Source organism: Chiloscyllium plagiosum, unplaced genomic scaffold, assembly GCF_037043375.1.
Source record: "Chiloscyllium plagiosum isolate Xiang-an unplaced genomic scaffold, Cpla_swu_hap1 HiC_scaffold_6, whole genome shotgun sequence".
Taxonomy (NCBI): Eukaryota; Metazoa; Chordata; class Chondrichthyes; order Orectolobiformes; family Hemiscylliidae; genus Chiloscyllium; species Chiloscyllium plagiosum.
Window position 1 is genome coordinate 14,836,625 of NW_028270144.1, and position 16,384 is coordinate 14,853,008.

The 16,384-nt window shown below is 40.2% G+C and overlaps 1 protein-coding gene across 7 annotated transcripts in view; it reads right to left on the reverse strand.

The window, feature by feature from the left end:
* Positions 1–16,384, reverse strand: part of atp11a (ATPase phospholipid transporting 11A) — a 150,088-nt gene that overhangs the window by 34,253 nt on the left and 99,451 nt on the right. For all 7 annotated transcript variants that reach the window (XM_043691212.2, XM_043691213.2, XM_043691218.2 and 4 more), the window contains exons 16-19: positions 14,935–15,008; positions 14,365–14,468; positions 11,562–11,743; positions 5,913–6,164 (exon numbers count right to left, since the gene is read on the reverse strand). In XM_043691212.2, the coding sequence (XP_043547147.2) occupies positions 5,913–6,164; positions 11,562–11,743; positions 14,365–14,468; positions 14,935–15,008 (612 nt within the window). The remainder of the gene's footprint in view (positions 1–5,912; positions 6,165–11,561; positions 11,744–14,364; positions 14,469–14,934; positions 15,009–16,384) is intronic.

Sequence of the window (16,384 nt, forward strand, 5' to 3'; positions counted from 1 at the left end):
CTGGGTGGGTTGCTCTTCGGAGGGTCGGTGTGGACTTGTTGGGCTGAAGGGCCTGTTTCCACACTGTAAGTAATCTAATCTAATTAAAACCAGTATGGTTCTAAAGTGGCCTCATATGCCTCTTAGTTGTATAAAGTAACAATAGGAGGAGGAGTGAGCCATTTGGTACATCAAGACTCCTCTGCCATTCAATAAGATTCTGGCCAGTCTGATTGTGCCTGAACACCAATATGCAGCCTGGGCCCCAAACCCTGGATTTCCTTTCCAATCAAAAATCATTCTAATTCAGCATTCAATATATCCAATGACACTGCCCCCAGTGCAAGAGAATTTCAAATATAGGCTGAGAGAAGAAACTACTCGTCTTGTCTGAAATGGAAGACCCCTATTTTGAAACTGTGCACCCTTGCTCTTGACTCTCTACAACGTGAAATATCCTCTTCTCATCAACCCTTTCAAACTCCCTCAGAATCTTGAACTTCCAAATCAGATCACCCAACTCCAACAAGTGTAGGTCCAACATGTCTGTCTTTTCCTGACAAGCCAACCTGCTCATCCCAGGAATCAGCCTAATGAACATTTTCTTAACTGCATTCAATGCAGTTATACCCTTCTTTCTGCCAAGTTGGCAAAACTGCACATAGTATGTTCGACCTGATGTTACCAAGTCACTGCACTGTTGTGGTAATACTTCCCTACATTTATACTCCATCTCTATTGCAATAAGTGTCACCAATCCATATGTCTTTCCAATTACTTGCTGCACCTACATATTAATTTATTTCATGTACAACAATCCCTATATCCCTCTACAGATGTCTCTTCATGTAAAGAATATTCTGCTTTTCTAATATTTCTGCTAAAATCTTGTTTAAAATAAACATAACCTTTTGTGGACACATGTATCCTCCCCACAATTTGCTTTCTTTCCTCCTTTTGCATCCTTTTAAAATCATTTTTGGTTTTTTATAAGACCCACTGCCACCTTCTTAGGAAAATAATGGTCAAAAATAGATGTCATCCTTGCCATTGATACCATCTTACTGTGAATCAATCTTAAAAATGCTTCAATTTTAAAGAATAGGCAAAGGAACAACCTCACCATCAAACCCTCCGCGCCTACTTCTTCAACCAGGATTCCCACCCATGCTCTGACGACCCCTTCTCCCGCCTCTAACACACCCCATCAACCTGGACACGCTGTGCTGGCCTCTTACCCGCCCTCGATCTCTTCATAGCCAACTGCGGCCGCGACATTGACCACCCGTGTCCAATCTGTCGACCCCTCTCACCCACTCCAACCTCGCACCCTCGCAACGTGCAGCCCTCCACTCCCTCTGCTCCAACCCCAACCTCACCATCAAATCGGCAGACAAGGGAAGCGCGGTGGCAGTTTGGTGCACCGATCTTTATATTGCTGAGGCTAAATGTCAGCTCGCGGACACCTCCTCCTACTGCCCCCTTGACCATGACCCGATCTCCCACCACCAAACCATCATCTCCCAGACCATCCATAACCTCATCACCTCAGGGGATCTCCCATCCACCGCCTCCAACCTCATAGTCCCACAACGCTGCACCACCCGTTTCTACCTCCTGCCCAAAATCCACAAACCTGACTGCCCCAGCCGACCCATTGTCTCAGCCTGCCTCTGCCCCACCGAACTCATTTCTGCATACCTTGACACGATCCTGTCCCCCTTAGTCCAAGAACTCCCCATCTACGTTCGGGACACCACCCATGCCCTCCACCTCCTCCATGATTTTCGCTTTCCCGGCCCCCAACGCCTTATCATTGCCATGGACATCCAGTCCCTATACACCTCCATCCCCCATCACGAAGGCCTCAAAGCTCTCCGCTTCTTCCTTTCCCGCCAAACCAACCACTTCCCTTCCACTGACACCCTCCTTCGACTGACTGAACTGGTCCTCACTCTGAACAACTTCTCTTTCCAATCGTCCCACTTTCTCCAAACCAAAGGAATAGCCATGGGCACCCGCATGGGCCCCAGCTATGCCTGTCTCTTCGTTGGATATGTGGAACAGTCCATCTTCCGCAGCTATACTGGCACCACCCCCCAACTTTTCCTCTGCGACATCAATGACTGTATCGGCGCTACCTCGTGCTCCCACGAGGAGGTTGAACAGTTCATCCACTTTACTAGCACCTTCCATCCCGACCTCAAATTTACCTGGACCGTCTCAGACTCCTCCCTCCCCTTCCTAGACCTCTCCATTTCTATCTCGGATGACCGACTCAACACGGACGTTTACTATAAACCAACTGACTCCCACAGCTACTTAGATTACATCTCCTCCCACCCTACCCCCTGTAAAAACGCCATCCCATTTTCCCAATTCCTTCGCCTTTGCCGCATCTGCTCCCAGGAGGACCATTTCCAATACGGAACAACCCAGATGGCCTCCTTCTTCAAAGACCGCAATTTCCCCTCAGACGTGGTTGACGATGTTCTCCACCACATCTCTGCCACTTCCCGTTCCTCCGCCCTTGAGCCCCGCCCCTCCAATCGCCACCAGGACAGAACCCCACTGGTCCTCACCTACCACCCCACCAATCTCCAGATACATCGTATCATCCTTCGTCATTTCCGCCACCTCCAAAGAGACCCCACCACCAAGGATATATTTCCCTCCCCACCCCTATCAGCGTTCCGGAAAGACCACTCCCTCCGTGACGCCCTCGTCAGATCCACACCCCCCCACCAACCCAACTTCCACTCCTGGCACCTTCCCCTGCAACCGCAAGAAATGCAAAACTTGCGCCCACACCTCCCCCCTCACTTCCCTCCAAGGCCCCAAGGGATTCTTCCATATCCGCCACAAATTCACCTGCACCTCCACACACATCATTTACTGCATCTGCTGCACCCGATGTAGCCTCCTATACATTGGGGAGTCAGGCAGCCTACTAGCAGAACGTTTCAGAGAACACCTCTGGGACATCCGCAACAACCAACCCAACCGCCCCGTGGCTGAACATTTTAACTCCTCCTCCCATTCCGCCAAGGACATGCAGGTCCTTGGCCTCCTCCATTGCCAGACCATGGCAACATGACGCCTGGAGGAAGAGCGCCTCATCTTCCACCTAGGAACCCTCCGACCACAAGGGATGAATGCAGTTTTCTCCAGCTTTCTCATTTCCCCTCCCTCCACCTTTTCTCAGTCCCAACCCTCAGACTCAGCACCGCTTTCTTGACCTGTAATCTTCTTCCCGACCTCTCATCCCCCACCTCATCTCTGGCCATCACCCTCACCATACCTCCTTCCACCTATCATATTCCCAACGCCCCTCCCCCAAGTCCCTCCTCCCTACCTTTTATCTTAGCCTGCTTGGCACACCCTACTTATTCCTGAAGAAGGGCTTATGCCCGAAATGTCGATTCTCCTGTTCCTTTGATGCTGCCTGACCTGCTGCGCTTTTCCAGCAACACATTTTTAAGCTCTGATCTCCAGCATCTGCAGTCCTCACTTTCTCCGAACAAAACATATTGAACTGGACTACAACTGAGATTGGACCAACACAGTGACAATTATAAGAATATAATTTGGAGGTGGAGGAAGAGTTAGAATACAAAAGATATTCTTGAATTGGTGAGTATGAAGAGGAATCATAACAAGCTCACAAATATTCACTGTAAAGACAGAATATTTCTGACAAATGTGTGGAATAATATGTAGAATCATTTGCTTTTAACAAATTACACAGTTCAGTAAATGGTGACTGCAGAAAAATGAGTTAAAAATGTCCGAAGGGTGCCACATCTCAACATGAAACATAAACCAACATGCAAGACCAGATGTGCAAAGTGTGTTACAGGCCTCATTTGGAATGGTGAGAAAACTTTGGACACATCACTTTAGGGAGAATATATTACCTTGACAATGATTCACCTGGATAGTTCACATGGTAAAGGGCAGGTTTAGAATATAGTTGCCAGAAATAATGTTTGATCAGCTGATTAACATACTGAAATCCAGAGCACAATTTACATATTTAAAATGGATTGAAAAGTTATGCCTTCCAGTTTTTCTTTAATTCTTGGAACAACCCAAAAAATAAGTCAACTTATGTTTTTTTCTGCTTTTTTAGGATATATTTCAAGAAATCCTGGTGACTTTTCGATTTTGAAAGTTGCCAGCCCAGAAAACAAAACCAGTAAAACTGTGGAATGAGACATATTGGTCTGACCCACTTTGTATACTTCAAATTGGAAGCTCAATATGACCTGCATGTTAATTTCAAAGTTTTTTTTGATTGGTTTTACCATTTGGAAAATCTCTTCATATTTTCTTCTTCACTATCATTCTTATACATTCCTCTGCTGCAATATCTGCATTGACCTCTGCTTTTATGAAGACAAAGTCATCATTAAAAATCATCTCCACATCTTCTGCCTCACAGATTACCTTTACAGTCCCTGAGGAGAAGTTATTAAAAAAAAGCCCAAGCATCACTTTGTGCAATATATTCAAGCCATTCTCTTCTTAAGAATACTGTACTCATCTAATACCAAGTAGCTTAGTTATAAATTATTAAGGACCAGAATCAATGTACTCTTCCACCAAATAATGATGTGGTTTGATCAGCTAAGATTCACTCAATCACCTTTAGAAATGTTTCTTCAAATCTTCAGCTCTCCATCTTTAATATGGTCTTGAAACCCACTTCTCTGCCAAGCTTATAATGTATCTTTTTATATTTTTTAAAGCTTTTAATAGCTGACTTGAGGGAAATCATTTCAAAAATGTCTCCACAAAAATAGCAGAGAATTTAGGAAACAGAACATACGAGAAGAGTACAGATGCAGAATCAAAACTTTAAAAGGCTAAGATGCACAGGGAAGGAATTGTATAAAGGCATATGGTCAACAGGCTAGGAAATTTGGGTTGGTACAAAACGAGCGATCACTGTCACAGCCAAGTAAGTTCTACATAGCAAATCCAACCAGGGTAATAAATCTTCCATATTTTCTGCATGATAATTAATGGAAAAGGAATTAGTTTAACAATAAGAAAAGTAAGCACAACCAAAGATACTTTCTGGATCACAAGAATCAAAGAAATGATCTGTAAATCTAGGGCCACAATTGTTCCATCTGAACTAAATATGCAAGCGTACTCTGAGATTGGGCAGCCGCCAATGTTACATTCTGGGTAAAGGGAGCTAGTAGGATACACTGGGTAACAAAAGACTTGTTCATCTAAAGTCAATCGTGAGTAAACTTACATTAATGTATAGTCAAGATAAAATTAAAGAACACTGAGATGCATATCCATTAATCATAGCATCCAGCCAGAGTTACAAAATGTGTTTTCCACTTAAAGTACAGTTTGGAAGTGATGGAATGCAAAGGCAAGCTGGAAACAGAAGAATGTGAACAGGTTTTCACAAGGCTTCTGACATTACAAGTGACTCACCATCCAAATTCAGGGTAGCGGTTTGAGAGAGAAATCAATAACCTATTTTGCAATGACTCTCCAAGAAGAAATTATCTTAACTTAATCACTTTATCAATACTGTCAATTATATTAAAATATTTTCAGTCTTCTCTTACCCTTCTCTGTTCCTGTGCATAAAATATCTCAAGTTGCTACTTATAAAAAGAGCATCAGATTTTGGCATGATCCTAGTCAGTATGCATACTCTCAATAGTTCTGTGCTTTCTAGAGTTGGAACTGTAAAATTCCAAAGTCGTAAACTGTGGCCTAACTGAAATTCGGTACAAATTTCTTACCTGTTTGCTCTGGTATTAAGTACCTAAACATCTAATGCCAGAAAAAAGCTACATTTAATGCAGAACTGAGAAGCACAAACTTATAACTTGTTTTTTCTGAAATTGCAACATTTAACATGTTGTACAATGAAGTGAAGGATTAACAGAGGTGCCCACCCTGAGTAAGTGTCTCTTGGCAAACTACCACTTTGCCTGATAATTGTTCTGTTCAGATCAAAAAGAACATCATGTAAACTCTGCTCTTCTATTCGTTTAGTCGTCAGCTCAAATAACTGTGTACTTCTTCTGAAAAGTTTGCAGGCATAGCACGTGGCTGCAGCTGTTTCCATCTTGTCTCCTGTAAGAACCCACACCTTCATTCCAGCTTTCTGCAAAGCTTCCACAGTCTCAGCAGCTTTGTCTTGCAATCTGAAGAGCAATCACATTCAACAATATATTACTGTTTGAAAAATCTAATGTATTGATTCAACATTAGCCTACAGTTGTGTGTGTTGGAATTGAAGCAAATAATAACCAAACTTGAAACAAGCCACTTCTTGCAGAATACTGAGTGTAGTGTATTGCACGTGGTCTCGAACTGGTTATGATTGCCTAAGGGAATGAAGAGAATTTTACAAAGTCTCTTTTCTTTTCTGCTAATTACCCTGAATTTCTTTCAATTTTAGTTGCTTCTTTTGGGAGATGACATCATTGCAGGAATGGGTGTCACGTCAGGGCAGGATCAAACAAAGTAAGGGACCTATAGAGAGAAAACATCTAAACACATGGATCCTGCCTGGGCATGTTCCGGAGGCAGCAGGAGGAGATCAGGGACTCAGCAGCTTCAGCAGCAGCAGCAGCAGCAGCGATGGCATCACAGCCCAATGTGGGAAGAAGGAGTGGTGAGGGAGCACCCCCAGTATCTGTGGCTTCAGCACAGAGAACAGACAGCTGAAACCTTCCTGAGAGCGAATTGAGCAGAGGACTCTTCAAAGACTATTGAACTTTTAACTTTATTCCTTTTTTTTCCAGCTTATATTAAGACGGACTCTAATGTTAACTTTTACCTTATTTCAATTTTTTTCTACGTATTTTATGTCGATTATGCTTAACTTTTTAAACTACGTTTCTTTTACTTCTTTGTACCTAAGATGACGTCATATGCGATGACATTATATACACTTTCACTCCTGTATAATTAAATTTAATTCTTTAAAAAGGTACAATGTAGATAGAGTACAAAATCAGGAATTTGGTACTTATGGGACTTCAGAGAGATAATGTTCTCTATGCGTTGTTAGCTTTCAGTAGTGGCAATTCTTCTTCCAGCATCTTCGATTATGGGAGGTTGGAATTTTGTATTACTTTAGGTGTGTAAATTAGTAACTCAGATTAACTAAATGAATAAAGTTAGACCTATGTATTAAGACGGTAATGACTATGACTTCAACACGTAGGAATCTGTGGAATGCATGGCTAACCCATAAACAGTAAGTATATACAACTTGTACAACTTTGATTCAGAGTCGCAGAGCTGGACACTGAGTTGCGGACACTGCAAGGTATCAGAGAAAGATTGTCTGGATGCTTTGTTTCAGGAGACTGTCACATGCCTTAAGTTAGATAGAAATTTAGAGTTGATCAATGATCTGGGATACAGGAGAATGTGACTACGAGTCAGGCAGGTACGGGGATTTCAGAATGCAGTGAGAGGAGCCTCTGCCCCTGAATTAGTACAAACAGTTTGCTACCTTCATGGGTGAAAACTGCAAGGTCCGATGAACAGACTAACTATGGCACCATGATGCAAGATGACATTCACAGGAATATGGTAGTGATAGGTGAAACTATAATCAGCTGTGAATGGGAAGTCCAATGGTTATTTTGCTGGCCCGGTGCCAGAATTAAAGATATATCCTTGCATTTAGAAAAGGAATTGGAGTGGAAGTTGGTAGGGAACCCAATTGTCATGGTCTCTGGTGGGTACCAACAGCACAGGGAGAAACAAGAATGATGTTCTGACAAGAGAGTTTGAAGAGTTAAGCTCAAAATAAAAACACAAGCCATCAACATTAATCATCTATAGATCATCACAGCAGACACACACCAGTTGGCATAAAATCAACAGATTGGAGAATTAAAAGTATTGTAGGAACAAGGTGCTTCAATTCTTGAGGCACTGGCACTGATACTAAGGAATGAGAAAATTGTTCCATTGAGCTGACTTACACTGATATAAATCAGGCAGAAATCAATATTCTGGCAAATCATTTAACTAGGGCTGCGAGCAGGACTTTAAAAGATGAGGGGAGAGTTTGATTGAAGATAGATTCAGAAATCCAAAGAGAAAGATGAAGGCAATAGAACATTAAAATAATATGGGTAAATATCAGCAGAGTGGGACAGAGGGAGTAACAGAAATTGTACAATGTTTAAAGCCATTGCAAGGAATAGAAGCAAAAAGAAATGAAATTAAAGGTTCTTTATCTGAACTCATGAAGAATCTTCAATTGGATGAATCAAAGGCACGAACAGGAATAAATTATTACATCAAATCACCATCAAGTTGAGAAATTAATATTCCATGGTATATAATTGCTGGAAAGACAGAATGACAAAAGGAACACGGGGAGCTCCATTAGTTAAGGTCGAGATAAGTATATTAGTGAGAAAGAATCTGGCCTCAGAAAATCATTAAATATAATCAGTATGGGTGGAAATTAGGAATGGAGTAATGAGGCAGGATTAATTACTAATGTCATTGTGAAAGATCCACTGGGAAACAGTGATCATAAAACATTGCATCCAGACTTCAATATGTGTGGTATGCAATGAGCATTGATCTGATTAGGTTAGCCATTATCCTGTAGGACAGTGTGGTGTACTCTATTTTAGGGTCAAGCTACACAGTGAGCAAATGGCTCAAACACTGTTTACGAGACTGCCGATCAGGTCACTCTTATAGCCTTTGAGAACCTAACACATACATTGACTGGTGAAGAAAACTGTGCAGTCAATGGTGACATATTGATATGTGGCTGCCATATTTGAATGTGAAAATTAAGGGACTAAAATCTGACAAGTTCCTGCGATCCAATGGTGTACACACTCGGTTCTTAAAGCTTTGATTGTCCAAACTTCCTTATGTTTGGCAATGGTCATCATCAGATTGGAAACTGGTAAATGTAACATCATTTTAATAAAGGAGGGAGTAACAGAAACAGTGAACTAGCCAAATATGAATCATCATTTAGCAAATGCTGGAATTGATTTTACTTAGAAAAGTACAGCATGACTTCATAAAAAGAAATTCCTGTGTGACATATTTATAAAGATTTTGAGAATGTAACCACTAAGGTGGACAAAGGTGGACCATTGTATCTGAATTTTCAAAAGGAATTTGATAAGGTTGATAAGCTTCATAAGGACTCACGATACTGAAAGCAATATATTAACAGGGATAAGTAATTTATTTATAGACTGGAAACAGAGAATGGGCAATACAGGACATTTTCAAGTAAGCAGGTTGTGAATAGTGCAGGGCTGCAAGAATAATTTCCGATGCTTCCGCTATTTACTATCAGTATTACTGACTTAAGTGAAGAGCTAGTGACTAATGCATCAACATTCACTGAAGATACAAAGTTGGTTCGGAAGGCAATTTGTGGAGATGACACAGAAAGGCAACAAAAAGTTACAGCCAGTTTACGTGCGAGGGCAACGGGATGGCAGATGGAGTAAAACATGGCAAATGTGAAGGTGTTTGTTTTGATTGGAAGAATAGAAAACTTGAAAACTTTTTAAAAGATGTGAAGCCTCTTAATGTTTATATTACAAGAGTCTTCAATATGCGCACACGAGGAATGCAGAAAGTCAACATTCAGGTGCAAAATGCAGTTCAGAAAGCAAATAATAAGTTTTTGTATATGGTTTTGATGACTGGAGTACAGGAATAAATAAATCTTGCTAGTTCTGCATAGGGTTGAGACTATATCTGGAGTTCTGTGTGCAGTTTTGGCCTCCATATTTATAGAGATATATACCACAGAGCAACAAATGACAAGGTGAGTAAACTAGCCCCTATATTTCCTGGGTACAGAGGAACAAGGGGTGATCTTAAAAAAAAAGCAAGATTCTGAAACAGCATAATAAGACACTGAGGATGGTTTTCATATTCACTACTCAAAAACAGTAAAAGGATAAGAATCCCATCACTTAGGTCTGAGAAGAAGAGAAATTAGTTCACTCAAAGGATAGTGAATCATAGTATCATTGTAGCACTGAAGAAGAATACACTGTGCCCCCTTCTGGAATCTTTAAAATTCTCTACTCCAAACAGACTTAGGGAGGGACCACATATCAAAATGTTTAAGGCTGGGATAGCCAGATTTTGAGTGTTATAGAGAATGAAGGAATGTGAGGAGTAGATGGGATAGTGGAATTGAGGCCCAAGATTAGCCAGATTATAGTGAATAGTGGAGCAGGCGCAACTGGCCATGTAGTCTACTTCTGCTCTTATGAGCAATAGTTACAATTTACGAGTGCAGGGAGAGGACTGCTTATCTTTGATCCCCCAGCTAATGTGATCCTGAGGAGGCTTAGTTGATCTGCTGGTCTTTTCTAATCCATCTTTCTCGCTTCTTCAATTTGCATGCTGAAATTCCAAGTCTGGTTATGATATGAAACTAAATTAGCACCATCTACTTTTAGTTACCATATATGCTTGTGTATAAGTTGAGTTTTGAAGACTGTTTTTGAGCTGAAATTTGGGGTTAACTTATACAGTGAACACAGTATTGTTTTTAAGGGGATGAAATTCATGCTAGGCATGAGTCAAAAGTGGACAAACGAGAGCCAGATCTCTCTATTAAATAATAAGCAACAATATCTTGGATATTAGCATTGTTAAACAAAGTAAAATAGCCCAGCTTGCACATACTATACAGGTAATATCTACTATGGTTGAGTTCAGGACATATGGTGAAAAAAAATTGTATTCATTGTAAAAATTGATTGTCATTTGCATTTCATCTTTGAGTAGAAGTACAGGTGTACAATCCTTTATCCAAAATGCTCGGGATCAGCTGGTTTTCAGAATTCAGAATTTTTCGAATTCCAGAATAAGTGACAGTTTAATGGTGAACTTTGTAAAAATCTTACCGGAGGAGCAGACTTACTGAGTAAAACAGGCCTCGAGAGAGAATTGAGGCTTGCTGACGCATCTGACTGATATGCAACGAGTGGGTGTCGACTTGGGTTAACTGTTTGCGTGCCAAACAACCTTATTATTTAGAAAAAAACTTCATAAACAAAATCTTCCAATGTTGGAGCTTTTTGGATTTCGGATAAAGGGTTGTTTACGTGTACTAGCGATAGAAAGACAATCACAAATAAGTCAATATCTATCTGATCAGTTAAAACGGGAACTTTACCTTCCAGGCAGTCTCTGGTTCCTGAATGTTCCCTGTAATATGTTCACTTTGTGGTAAACCTCAGAAACTGACTCCGCAGATTACAGTAATTCGGAAAACCTGACAGCTAGCAGACTGGAAGACCCAGAACGGAGCGGTCTGGCCAGTAGACAGGAAAGCAGGAGTTGAATGCAACAGGCAGGCACATTAACTTATAAAGGTTGATCTGTGACGAACTAGGGTTGACTTATACACAAGGTATATGGAAAATACAAGATTTTCTGGCCGAAATAAGGGGTCGACGTATACATAAGACTGACCTATACGTGAGTATATACAGTAGATCCAATGTATAAAATATTACCCAGACATAATTCAGTCAATAGGGGCAAATTTTGACAACAAAATACTCAACCTGTCTTCCACAGCTGTTGCTCCAAGTAAATCAAGATCACTTTCAATCAGATCATAAGCTTCAGCAAGCTTCCGGTCACGTTCCTGGAGGGCTAGTTTTGCATTCTGAAGGAGTGCATGTACACTGTCATACTCTTCACTGGTGAGGACTTTGTAAGCCACACATAAGGTTCGCAGTCCCTCCTGAAATTGATAAAAAATATAATCAATACCAGAGTACACTACTGAAAGCCAGTATGAATAGCTGCTACTATATTACAGAATTCAAAATTGCAGTATTTTGCAGTCACTGAACTCCAACTCTCAGAAACTGTTTGGAAATATGTTCAGCCAAAAATACTTATTGATTTCAATTGTAAGATCAGCTTCCATGTCTTCAAACATCTGCAACATGTTGGATTTGGAAGTTTTAAATGTGAATGAAACACAAGAACAAAGTATAGTCAGATAACCTCATAGAAAGTGATGAAAATAAGGTCGTGTTCAAGTGACTTAAATTTGTATATTCAGTAAGGAAGAACTTACTTTCACATTCTTGACAGTCGCAAGGGTGTCATAGCCAATAAAATCTAGACTCATTCATAAAAAAAGCATGATAATGTCTACAAAATTTGCCTATGATATGCTGCGCATGCTGTGACCAAGAAATGGCCAAGGCCAGGATCAGTGTTGGAGTAGGGGAGCTCAATACAAAGACGCAAACATGCTTATGGTAATAGGAAAAGGCTACTGCCGTTTATATGATGCAGGCAGCTATGTGGAGTTAGCAGAGTTGGTGGGGACTGTGCCTTTGAAGTCCAGCTGTTATGTTTACATATATAGCAGGTACCAATCTCAATTAAAACTCAGCAATTTAATATCTCAATGCAATAGGCAGCTGGGGCTTTTTATTGAAGTAGACTGTGCTTCAATAAGTTAAACTATCATTCACTGTATGGGTGAATGTATTGCACAGAACCCACAGAGATTAAGTTCACCTAGCCAATGGACACCAATATTTGGTGGGACAACAACATCTGGAATTATCATCTAAGCCAGTGGCAGACTTACTATCAGAGGAGACCTGGAGGTGAAGATAGAATGAGCATTGTGCAATTACAGCAGGGAGACACTTAAACCAGGGGTTAGGAGCCTGCATATATATTCGTGAGGGGCCTGATGCCAAATGTAAGCCCCTAACCCTTGGATGGAGCAGGATCACTCTTGAGGGTGGCTGCAGCCTGGTAAGAAGCATAACATTATATGTCAGCATGGTTAAGTTGCACTGGAGAGCACTTACAGCTGGCTCAAATTATTGATGCGAGACACAAAATTCAATTTCAGGGCCATTGGCAGAACAGGCATTGCTCCAAGAATAGTCCCAATATTCCGCTCCAAGCTTCCATTAACCAGAAACACTTACTCTTCTTGCGTGTGGAGGAGTTTGAAATGACTGGCACATGAAGCACAGTCAATATTACTTTGGACACATTCCAGAATTTCTAGCATTTCCCAGATACAGACAATTGAGCCACTGGAGCTTGGCAGAATGAAATGGGAAGCTGAAGTAAACAGAAGTCATAGTGGAAATTTGACCATTAAACAATGGAAACTTTATCATCTTATCAAAAAACCCTTTGAAAAAAATAAAGAGAATAATTTCAAAAGGGCCATATATTTCTTGGCCTCATCAAATGATCCAAGTTGATTTGTTAATCATCGAATATAGGTACAAACACTTTATCTGAACATTATAGAAATTGTATTGGAGGTGTCGCACATTTTCCTGATTTGGAACTACACTTAAAGCCTTTCTTACTATCACTAGGTTACATTCCTGATGCTACCTCCATAACAATGCTGTTCATGCACCTGCGCTAAATTGGACTGCAGCAATTCAAGGCAGAAGCTCAATAGCAGCTTCACAAAGAGCAATAAGGGACTGGCAACAAAACTGACTTTGTCCACATGACACAAAAGAATAAACATGAAGAAATTGTGGAGCCTGTTGCTCCATTTGAACTGGACATTATACTGTGCAGATGTAATCAAGGAAAAATTAATATTGCAAGAACAAGATTAAGGACAGAAGGCAGAGAACAAAGTTGGGCCAAAAATTGCCACATGCTCAATTTTTAGTGGCAGACTTACTATCAGAGGAGACCTGGAAGTAAAGATAGAAGGAGCATTGTGCAATTACATTGGTGCCCTTCACAGCAGGGAGGCAATGGTCTAGTTGTATTATCGGTAGACCATTAATCCAGAGACCCAGGTAATGTTCTGGGAACCCAGGTTAAAATACCGCCATGGCAACGGTGGAAATTGAATTCAATAAAATTCAATAAATGTCTAACGATGACCATGAAACCATTGCCGATTGTCGGAAAAACCCTTCAGGGAAGAAAAATGCCATCCCCACCTGGTCTGGCTTACATGTGACTCCAGACCCACAACAACATGATTGGCTCTTAACTGCCCTCTGGGCAATTAGGGATAGGAAATATATGCTGGTCATGAATGAATAAAAAAAATTAAAGGCAGGAAAATGCTGGTCTGGAAATGAATCCCAAGAGCTCAAACATATACATAAAATAACCTTTCAGAATATAATTGTCTGGGCCCTATATGGATAACCACCACTTCAAAACAAATTTACCAGGTGGCAATCCCATGGGGCCAGAGATGCATTAATCAATCATTCTTTTATTCAAAATATACCATTTAAACTTATAGAATAGTTTCAAGGTTTAAGGCGGAGCAAACATAGAGACATTAGCAGTCGTATTACAATGACTTGAAGCAACATTCAAACTGCCTTAACATACCACTGCATTTTGCTGCACTCTTTGCCTGACTAGGTCCAACTTCCCTGCCTTCACTCTGGGGAAAATGGATAAATCAGCTCCTTTACAGAACAAGATTATTTCACCTATTAAAGAGACAAAAAGGTTTATGTTAATAAAATGTTATAAGATAGTTTGAGTGACATATAGACACAGCCAATGAATGATAAATGTTGCCTCAAAAGCACTGATCCTGCACTAGAAGGAAAATTGGCAGAAAAAAATCACATTGTTTTCACAGAACAGCACAAACTTAGAACTTTGTCTTTCGAAACCAAATATCCTAAACTTTGCCTGATGACATACCATTCTCACATTCATAGCAGATTTAATCCCATCCTACACATGTACCTAATCCAATTCCACTCACATGCTCACAAATCGCATGCAATATCACCCACATTCACACAATATCCAACTGCAATACCTGCATCTCTTCCAACCATACTCAGCCGTATCTTGTTTGATCACAAGCATCTTTTTCTCAGACACACATACTGACATGGAATTTATAAAGGTCAGATCCACTCCCAGCCACTAAGTCATTCTCACCTGTTACGGATCTAACAATGACACTCATACGACGTCTCACTGAGTCAAAATTCAATATCTGGAGTAATTCGTACCTGAAAAAGAATGGAAAGATGTGAATTTAACAGTAACATACTTCTCACACACACAGAAAATATGTCTACATTTCCAGTTAATTGAAATACTGATTTTTAGTTTTTTCAGATTTCTTGTTCTTACTGTGGGTTAGATACAAACCTACATGCATTACTTCTACTATAAGCAGACCTCGTGTGGTAGCTCATATATACACTTTTTTGATGTTACTTGTCCAAAATAACTCTTGGACTTCCTTCACTGCTCTGACCACTGACACATGTCTTCAAAGCAGTGCACTGTGTGTTTGCTTTGCGGTTTATCAGATAGCTTAAATACCTCAGTTTACAACTCTTGATAACGTATCTCATGGCACTTCTGGGTTTTTATCTCCCTTGAATCCTCGCCAGCTTATTCATTCTTCTGAGGATATTCTAACCCTCCTTCTGTATGCCTACATTTCAAAGACTTCCAGTTTTATGCATAGTTACCCACAGTACATGCTTTACAACTATTTAAATGTGTTGACCAGATATAATAGTTAAGCAAACATTTCTTTGAACACAGGCTTATTCTATATTCTTAGAATGGATTTTTTTTAAATCAAAAGCAATTCTTCTGATAATTTCAGTGTCATATCTAGCATCTTCTGTAATAATCTGATACGTACAAAATCTGCATATTTATTCTGCATACAAATGAGAATGTCACCTTTGGTTTTGTGTATTTCTTACTAACTATCATCACTTTGGTCTTCCTAGCATACATTTTCATAATAAGTGCTTTATCAGTATTGCTGACTTCATCTAAACTTCACTGTAATTACTATATTGCCTCAGCTGTCAAGCAAGTGTCATCTACCTCAAGGTTTATGGCTCTTCCGCCTAAATTTATCCCTCCAAAGTGTTTGATTTTTCTAAATATAGCTTCAGTGTGTTCTATATTAGTCTGGAAGGATTGGAAAGGGTTAATACTTGACTGAGTGTAATAAGCACCACCCACTCTGATCATACTATGGACTTGGTGGGAGAATAAAGTTGGATCTCCTAGGAGACAGATCTAAAGTTAGATCCTCCCAAAAGTCTTTATGGTGATGTAGACCTGTTCATTTGCAGAGATGCACACACAGTCAAATGCTTTTTCATAGACTATCAAATGTTTGTGTACTTCTTTATCCATCTCATAGATCCATTGTTAACAGATAACCAGAGGTGAGTGACTTGTTTTCAAAAATATCCTTAAGAACAATTACTTTCAGCAGATTTTTAAGCAAATGACTCATTAGACTAAGTGTTCTGTACTCTAAATTTATTCCTAAGAATTGGTTTGAAAGCATCAGAGTATAATCCATGAATGACTCTTTTCAGATTCTTTTATCATATTAGCAGGAAGAATT